Below are 10002 nucleotides of genomic sequence, written 5' to 3' on the forward strand. Positions count from 1 at the left end.
AAAAAATGTAGCGAAAAGGGGGGGGGGGGGCTCTTAATCTGCCATTGTTAGCACATTAAAAATTAGTTTTAACAAAAGGCATAGTGCTTCAGATATTGACTTTTTGTACAAACAAAAATGTATATGGATTGGATATCTTAAATGTTATATGTAGATATATATTGTATATGTTTAACTTGAACACATCAGATCAGAAAACAATGAACAGATTTTCTCCCATGCCCCACAAAAACACATTTTGAAGTGAGGCGAAATAAACACAACATAGGAGCTTGCAAATCTTTTCATCGCTTAAAGGGCTTTGCTCTAGAACTTGTGTAAATTATTATATTGTCTTCCGAGGTTGGATATCACCTATGGAGCACATTCCTTATTTACATAGTTTTCGATTATATTGTCTCCATTCAGTTTTGGCCTCATATTTTAATCGGAAGATCTAATTTCCATAATGAGGGTATATCCAAAGATTGTTTTCCTTGGTTATCACAGCAAAACCATTTGCAATTGTAAATTGAAATATAATGAATAAATTGTTCGTTCCTTGCACTTTCAAATTCATTTCATGATGTACAACACTTTTCTTCAAATTAATATACTTTTTAATTACAAAATAAATTTAAAAAACTGCTTCCTGTACATAATAAATACCATCTTAATGTAACACTTTACAGTCAATAAATAATTAACTACAAAAATACTTATAAGATCAGGAAAATAAACACTTCAAATTAGATTGAAAACGTATACGGTACATTGCAAGAATATTATCACCCTTCCTGAATAGTATTTGCTATGCAAACATTTTTCTGTAATGTGCAGACTAAAATGATCATAGAGTGTATGTATGTATATATGTAGACCTATGTGTCCGGTTTCACAAGTAATATGCAGACTTATGCAATCAGATAGTGGGTACATACATACATATATATGTAGACCTATGTGTCCGGCTTCACATATCAGCTGCATGTGCCCGACTTCACCAGTTTTTGTAATGTGCACACTGATGTAACCAAATAGTGGATGTACATACATGTATATGTAGACCTATGTGTCCGGCTTCACACATCAGCTGCATGTGCCCGACTTCACCTTTGTAATGTGCAGACTGATGTAATCAAATAGTTGATGTACATACATGTATATGTAGACCTATGTGTCCGGCTTCACACATCAGCTGCATGTGCCCGACTTCACAAGTTTTTGTAATGTGGCAGTGCTGACTGATGTAATCAAATAATTTATGTACATACATGTATATGTAGACCTATGTGTCCGGCTTCACACATCAGCTGCATGTGCCCGACTTCACAAGTTTTTATAATGTGCAGACTGATGTAATCAAATAGTGGATGTACATGCATGTATATGTAGACCTATGTGTCCGGCTTCACACATCAGCTGCATGTGCCCGACTTCACAAGTTTTTGTAATGTGGCAGTGCTGACTGATGTAATCAAATAATTGATGTACATACATGTATATGTAGACCTATGTGTCCGGCTTCACACATCAGCTGCATGTGCCCGACTTCACAAGTTTTTATAATGTGCAGACTGATGTAATCAAATAGTGGATGTACATGCATGTATATGTAGACCTATGTGTCCGGCTTCACACATCAGCTGCATGTGCCCGACTTCACAAGTTTTTGTAATGTGGCAGTGCAGACTGATGTAATCAAATAGTTGATGTACATACATGCAGGGTTGCAAATAATTTTAAAAATCCAGGGCCAATGTGGGCTCCTAACTTAACAAGTTTTACTAGCCCACATTGATATTTTGGGGCCCACATTTTCAATGAAATGTTGAAAGCAATAACAAAGAAGAAAAAAAACTTTTTACATGATGATCTAACATGCATTTTTGATTCCTCGTGTTTCACAATTGCGTCTATTTTATAAGATTGACAACCCTTAATAAAACTTGATTTAGGATCACTACTATGACAATGTTTACTGCACCATTTACATATCATACCCGCTTCGGTATTGAGCAGCCATGTTCTATTCTCTGTCCATTTTGCACTAAAATTTCTTGCTCTTTTCCTGTCATACTCAACGAAGTACTCCTTGCGGTCTGCTTTTCTTTTTTCTACTGGGTTAAGTACCCCCTGTATAAATTTCCACATCGTGAATCTAATCGCGCGTCTTCTTATGACGTTGATCCAATGAACAGTCTGTCTCTAGAAAACGTTTTATCGGTAGCAAATAGTGAAAACGAAAGTGCATTTAAAAGTAGAGTCAAACCCCGGTCGGGTTCCGGAAAAGTCCGACAAAATTTTTACTCGCCATGTGGGCGATAAGATCCTTAAGATTTTGTCGCCCACAGATAAAATTACTCGCATTTGCGAGTGGGCGAGTGGTTATTTGCAACCCTGACATGTATATGTAGACCTATGTGTCCGGCTTCACACATCAGCTGCATGTGCCCGACTTCACAAGTTTTTGTAATGTGCAGACTGATGTAATCAAATAGTTGATGTACATACATGTATGTGTAGACCTATGTGTCCGGTTTCACACATCAGCTGCATGTGCCCGACTTCACAAGTTTTTGTAATGTGCAGACTGATGTAATCAAATAGTTGATGTACATGCATGTATATGTAAGACCTATGTGTCCGGCTTCACACATCAGCTGCATGTGACCGACTTCACAAGTTTTTGTAATGAGCATACTTGGGTAGTCAAATTGTGTCTGTATATATCCAGATCAACATATGTGTCCGGCTTCATTTCATGCATATCAAAGTCACAAGAATCTTTCACGTGGTATAACAACGATTGTGTTAATTCCTTGAAAGTTCTCAAAAGCATATACAAATTTGGATTTTATTCTTTGAATGGGAATAAAACTAGCAGGTCCTTCACATCCATACATATTGGCCTTCCAAACTTCAACTGGTTTACCAAAATAATGTCAAACTGTTTCGTTTACTTTGCATAACCATTTCACCATGGCAAGGCAATGGACATGTGATTTTCCTTCAATGAGAATATTATGCAATACTATTTTTTCAACTTGACCAGGCCTGGGTTTGAGGTTCATGTTCTCAAATGAAGATATCTGTCCATTATCACGATACCAATGTGCAATTATCATGGAGGATCGGTTGCTTCGTCACTCTTTGCAGTTTTACTGCCTCTGCAGTTCACAACGCATCTTGTGGAGTAGGTCTGGGTCTTCCTTATTGCTTTTGTCTTCCTCTCTAGGTGCCAGTGCTTCCAGTGGTCCAATGTAACTAAACTTGCACAGTTCACAGTTCATAGTTCACATCACAATCCTCAAGTCTTTCAACATCCTGGAAATCTAGTGCCTGTTTTGACAGTGTCTTTTCCAATTTTCATGCATCACGGCTTTGGGCTCTCTCGTACTTCTTTGTTGATAAAGTTATCGATGGATCTTGTTCCACAGGTCCTAACTTAAGAGAGGGTGCCCAGTCAGGTTTTAAATAGTCTTGTCATAGAGTTCAGCCTTTGTTCCTGAAACATGAATTACAATATAATGCTATATCAATCTACCTAAATGATACATAAATTTCATTAAGAATATAATAGGTTACTCCCGGCCTTTAAATTGAACCTGACGGGCAACGAAATTAAGGGGAAATACTTGCTAAATGCGAGTTAAAAATTGAAATTGTGAGTGAAAAATCACAAGCGATTGCAACTTTTTGCGAGTGAAAAAACCCGAATCTTTTTTTCGGATTTCCTCGGTTTATTGGCTGTACTTTGAAGTTTACAATAATTTTGTCTTGTGCGTAGAAACGCTTTACAGAATGAATATGCAAGTATTGAAAAGTAAACGTAGATCGAATAAATAGCTAAGGCCAAGGTCATCTCAGTCAGTGATGTCGTAGATGGCCTACTTCATGCATACTTCGGGCGTCTCAAAGACGTCTGATTTAAGTAGCAAGCATGTTGATCTCGTCCGTGTTTACATGAAACAACACATGAAAGTGTTAGTGAAATAGTGTCACCGCTTCACGCGGTGTCCTTCTGTAGTCTATAGTCAAACACTTACGAGTTCGCAGGGTTTTTTTTCAACTAGAATTTTTTAGATGAAATTTCCAAAAGTTTTGAACATATAGTGTGAATTGGCGCAAACAGTTTTCAAGATTTCAAACCACATGATGTTGTAAATAGGTGGTAGATCTCTGGACAGCGAATTCGCTGCACAAGTGTACCCTATGACCCTCACCATGCACCGATGATACTTGTATGTTGTCTGATATTCATTAAATTTTAAATGAAAGAATTATCAATATTATTTTTATTATTGCACTTACAGAAGATTTTAAAAGATTTTCCCTACATTATGATATAGATACATGCTTGTTTTCTTAAATTCCTGTAAAACAGCAATCAATTGAAAAATGCTAGTAAAGGCTCAATTTTGCTAGTTGGAAAATAATCCACTAACTAAAATTTGCTAGTAGTGAAAAAAGTTAATTTGGATCCCTGCCTGATCAAAGCATGACCATTGCAAAATATGTGCATGCATGAAGCTGCGCTCGCTCAGACGGTACTAGCACCATCAACATATTAAAATAAGACAAACAATTTTTGATTTATTATAAATTAACAAAATATATAACCTAATTAAAACTATTACCTGAAACGAAGTGATCTGAACTGACTTTAAAATGACGTTTCTCGGGTTGAAATCTGATCTGTTGATCCGCGCCAGCCAAAGTGTTCTCCAATCAGCTGACAACTCTTCCGTCTGCTTTCCTTGATGTTTTACAATTTTAGGAATGTCATAAAAGCGTCTGTTTTCATCTCCACTCACTGACCGGTTGTTACAACTCCACACAACACAAATATTAACCATATTCTTGCTGTAACTTAAATAACCCTCTCTTGTTTACGCTTCCACGTTTCAATCTGTTGCCCTACGATATGGCCGCCGAGTGCATTATGGGTATAATCGTGACGTCAAAGATCAACAGATCGGATTACTCCATCTCAAGGAGCGGCGCGGCTAGTTTCTTTGTTTTACACAGAGTTTAAAATGGACTTGGACCCAAGGCTTTTTAACATTTGCCGATGGATTGGATTCAGAGGCGACAGATTTAGAGGTTAAGGATGAAAGTTTACATCTTCATTTTTCATCAGGAGGCGAATCAGAGCCAGAATCTGTGTTATCAGCAACACCCATGACAAAGGTTTGATCATGTTTACCTAGATTTCTTTTCTTAGATAGGCCTATGAATTTTTTGTTGTTGTTGTTGTTGTAATTTTAGATCTAGGCCTGTAGTTGTTTTATCTTTTACTTTAACAACATAACCCCCCCCCCCATTACACTGTATCAGTCACTTTCATTAAACATTGTATTTGTGCACAGGTATATGCATGTAATATACATATACATGCGCGGATCTAGAGGGGGAGGGGGTCCGGACCCCCCTCCCCCCCCCCCTGGAATTTGCAAAGATAAAAATTTTTACAATATAACGATTTATAAGAAAAATTAGTTGACTGTTATTATATTATAAATATGTTTTTGTGAAAAGGTTCGACCCCCCCCCCGGAAATAAAATTATGGATCCGCGCCTGCATATATATATATATATATATATATATATATATATATATATATATATATATATATATATATGCTATATCTACTTCCTTGATCTCACTTTTTCTGAATTATTATAGTTACATGTATATGTTGGGAGGGGGGTCTGGCATCTTCTGATTGCAAACTTGAGTCGTAAAAGATGCTGACTTTTACAGTCAGTTTAATTTGTAATATATTAGTGTGATTAGAGCAGATTATTTTTTTATGATTTGGCTTCCAATTTTTACTTTCAGAATTTTTAGATTAAATTCTATGGTTTGTGAATAGATATTTGGTTTTTAAAATGGATGTATTATATTTATCAAGATCCATATGTGCATTGTGTACAACTGCAACATATTCATGAGGAAATGGCATTCAATAATACAATTTTTGATATCAGATATATTAGGCAAAAACAATGAAATTGTAATTGATATATATTGCAAGTAGTGTGTATGACTGACTGATTGGACGTGCATGTATTGATGAAGTTTGATATATTATCCATATAAAAATTGTGTAGGTTATTGTACTAAGACATTATCTTTAAGTAGTTTATTATAGGCATTAACTTTTAGTAGTTTTAGACAGAAATTTGGCTATTTTTCTGCATTTGTTTAATTTCCACATGTAATTTCCTTTTTGTACAGAGTAAGGAATCGGTCATGTTTTACACTATTGTTTTCTTCTTGTTTAGAAAAGAACAGCCACATCATTGCAATCTACAAGTTTAAGGAAATCTCCTAGAAAACCTGCCAAAGACAGGCTCTATGAAACTCTGCAGCTTTCTTGATGTGAGTCTGGAGATGAAGATGAACCCCAACATGATCCTCCAGCACAAAAGGTTAAGAGTCAATTTTCAATGCAGTTCCAATGCTTTAATAAATATTATAAATTGTATGCCTTTTTGACTATAGTCTATATAATTTAATATTGTGTCTGTCCTTCCATGTGTGAAATTGTTGAAAATGTGTAAAATCACCTCACGAAACATACACATAACCAGTTCCAGAGGAATATGAATTTAGAATACTCTTTCGGTTCTTTGCCAGAAAAAGAAAAGTATTGAGTGTACAACAGCAGTCCGAAGGTCTCCAAGAAAAGATTTGAAGGACAAGAGTGCATCATGGATGAGGCATCTCTCCCCATCAGAATTAGATTACTCAAATGGCCTCCCTGTTTCCCATATATATATATCATTATTGTTTTCTCTTTCATTCAGAGTGCAGTGAAGGACTCTTATTTAAATGGTCAACAGACGGCTTTGAAATGGAACTACGGTACAGCAAAAGGTATTTTTGCATACATATATAATGAGACAATATTTCTTGCAAATGTTGAATTTATAAATGCTTTGTCAGTTTTTTTGTTATTATGAATTAATGAAATTACTTGTAAGGCCATCACACACTGTGCACATGAATGCATTGGTTAGGACATTCGTGTGGGTCTCTTTACATCTTTGTTTTGTTTTGAAATAATGGATGTTCCTGAAAACATTCTCCAAACAATAAACCAGATTCGCAGTCCATAAATGTATAAATAAATCATTGAACCAATGTTAATTGTGCAAATTTAGTAAAACTATTTCAAAATATTAAATTTAAAAAATAACCCAGCTGAATTACTTTGAATTTTATACACTAATTCATTTTTAGGGTAAAAGTTTAACTCCCAGGAGTACATTAACTACTTTAAAGTAATTTGTAACCAAGTAACAATCTTGTTATTTTGTAGATTCATGGATGAAGAAAATGTACCACTGACAGTATTTATGAGGAACAGTGTACAAGGGATTGCGCCAGATGAAAGAATTGACGTCATAGATGGTACTAATGAAAATGCTGTTATAAATTTTGCTAAATCTAACATATTTCAATTTATATTTAATCTGAAAAGCATTACATTATGGTTCAACAGTTATTACCAATGAGAAAGCAAACGTTGATTATAAGTTTATTTATTTGTCCTAATTTAGAATTAACAAGAGGTACTGTGAGCAATGCTCACTAAGAATACCCCCCGCTTACCCCAATCTCCCAAAGGGTGTTGGTAATAGGTATAAACTACCTCTTTTCTGAGTGTAAAAAACAAATGGCATGACAAACCGAACCATATTGCTACTTCGATGTCCAGTGTGCATGACCTTTGACCTTTTGACCCCAAAATCGATAGGGAACATTTTCATCCCATGGGTAGTCCATATGTATGATATGGTGACTGTAGGTGGAAAGGATAACGCTTTAGAGCCCGGAAACCATATTGCTACTTCAATGTCCAGTGCGCGTGACCTTTGACCTTTTGACCCCAAAATCGATAGGGAACATCTTCATCCCATGGGTAGTCCATATATATGATATGGTGACTGTAGGTGGAAAGGATAACGCTTTAGAGCCCGGAAACCATATTGCTACTTCAATGTCCAGTGCACTTGACCTTTGGACCCCAAAATCGATAGGGAACATCTTCATCCCATGGGTAGTCCATATGTGTGATATGGTGACTGTAGGTGGAAAGGATAACGCTTTAGAGCCCGGAAACCATATTGCTACTTCGATGTCCAGTGTGCTTGACCTTTGACCCCAAAATCGATAGGGAACATCTTCATCCCATGGGTAGTCCATATAATGATATGGTGACGGTAGGTGGAAAGGATAATGCTTTAGAGCCCTGAAACCATTGCGTCTACAGACGGACGGACAGACAGACGGAAAACCCGATTCCAGTATACCCCTCGCAACTTGTTGCGGGGGGGGGGGGGGTATAATTACAAAGAAATCATAGGTTGAACTAAGGCTATAATTAGTTATTTTGAAACATATTTACATTATTTTGTGCAAGATCTTTTATTCAGCATCTTTTATTTTCTAGCTGCCATTAAAAGATATTTTACATCCAAAAAGGAGGCCAACAATAGGCACAATAAGAATAAAGAAGAGTTAAATAAAAAGAGGCAAGCAACATCTGAAAGAAAGAAAGAGGTAAACTTGAAATTCAATTTAGCTCAGTAATCATACAGTTTTACTTAAAGCTCATCTTAGAACATTATTATTGATTTTGATGACACTGGATGAAGATTATCGAAATGGTTTAGGTCACTTGAGGAAAGAAAAGGAAATTGATGAAAGGGTGTCTATATGAGTACTTGATTGTGTGCCCATGTATTTAAAAATATATTCAAAACAAATGTTTCATTGAAGTGATTTGGGTAAATATGGAAGGTAACTGCAATTATTTTTTTCCTTTAATTTAAAACATATCTTTTTGGACAGAAATTGAAGAGGAGACTTGTTGCGGTAGAGAAGACGGGATGGTCCGAGGAGAAGAAAAATAAAGTTAGAACATTTTTCCAGCTACCAAATGCTCACAAATATATGAGCAGTGATGAGGAGGGAGATGATGGTTTTGTGTCCCATCCATATTCCTGGGAGAGTGAGGAATTACAGAAAATTAAAGGAAGTCTGGACAAAAAATATTTAGAGACATGTCCTCCACGTAGCAAGAGGTTATTGTCCAAAAAAGTAGCGGGTCTCTAAGAGAAGAAGAGCCACCTAAATTGAACATTTATTCATGCATGGACTTTAAACATGTGAATTGCATGTTAAAATATGTTCTTAACATGTAATATTTTTTTTATTTTTTGACTATGTGATGCATATGCAATTTCTTTTTTGTAACACCACTTTTTCATTTGTACACATATTTAGTCTTTGAATCTGAAGTGCCACAAAGATCTGTATTGGGACCATTGTTGTTTTTATATATATGTGTTAATGATATTGCAGATATACAGATTATTTGCGGATGAAAGTTCTCTGCAGCAGTAATTCAAATCTGTTAAATTTTTCGAAGACAATTTCAATTATGATCTTTAGGTTCAGAAAATGACCTTTGTAGTTCAATTCTTTTAAAACAAAATATGATACCATTGATACAATAAGAATTGTTCAAATTAAGCATATATTTACACAAAATTCAAGATAATGCATTCTATCATAAAATATATCAAAAATATTTTGTTATGCATCCCATCATGTTTGAAATATCAATGATTTATTGTGTACAATTTGTTTTATATTGTTATACATGTCCATGTATATTAACCACCGTTATTGTGGTATATAATCATACATTTGTGAAAAATAGAAATTAATAAATTGACTATTGATATTTGAATATGCAGCTTTTGTTATCTCAACAGATCATTTAAAACGTGATTCTACAAGAAATGTCTTGTACTAAGATATGAACTCCTCATTCACAATATATACTTTTGTATGAAGAAATTTATTGCAATTTGATAAAATCTGAAAAGGGGAGTATACAGATTTCCATATTAATGGTAAAAATTACACACCTTTAAATTTGATTAAATATGCTCTTTATTAAAAATTACTTAAATTAAAGTCATTGGTAAATACGACCTTTT

General features: G+C 35.1%; 1 protein-coding gene and 1 long non-coding RNA gene across 2 annotated transcripts; one reads left to right on the plus strand and one right to left on the minus strand.

The window, feature by feature from the left end:
- Positions 1-576: 576 nt before the first annotated feature.
- On the minus strand, positions 577-4919 carry LOC125654111 (uncharacterized). Its single transcript, XR_008800930.1, has 3 exons — positions 4620-4919; positions 2618-3487; positions 577-1600 (listed from the first exon to the last, which is right to left on the minus strand). It is a non-coding gene; the product is annotated as an uncharacterized LOC125654111 (long non-coding RNA).
- Positions 4920-4964: 45 nt separating this feature from the next.
- LOC130046625 (uncharacterized) lies at positions 4965-9749 on the plus strand. The gene is made up of 6 exons (XM_056157952.1): positions 4965-5172; positions 6271-6417; positions 6796-6865; positions 7311-7402; positions 8445-8554; positions 8846-9749. Exons 3-6 carry the CDS (start codon positions 6843-6845, stop codon positions 9107-9109), a joined length of 489 nt encoding a protein of 162 aa, XP_056013927.1. The 5' UTR covers positions 4965-5172; positions 6271-6417; positions 6796-6842; the 3' UTR covers positions 9110-9749.
- Positions 9750-10002: the final 253 nt, after the last annotated feature.

The sequence above is a fragment of the Ostrea edulis genome, chromosome 3 (assembly GCF_947568905.1).
Source record: "Ostrea edulis chromosome 3, xbOstEdul1.1, whole genome shotgun sequence".
NCBI classification, from domain to species: domain Eukaryota; kingdom Metazoa; phylum Mollusca; class Bivalvia; order Ostreida; family Ostreidae; genus Ostrea; species Ostrea edulis.

Excerpts from the sequence above, each read along its gene's own strand:
- LOC130046625 (XM_056157952.1), top strand. The coding sequence starts at position 6,843 with ATGGAACTACGGTACAGCAAAAG. Across the intron at positions 6,866-7,310 it reads GAACTACGGTACAGCAAAAG|ATTCATGGATGAAGAAAATG; the intron begins GTATTTTTGCAT and ends GTTATTTTGTAG. Across the intron at positions 8,555-8,845 it reads CATCTGAAAGAAAGAAAGAG|AAATTGAAGAGGAGACTTGT; the intron begins GTAAACTTGAAA and ends CTTTTTGGACAG.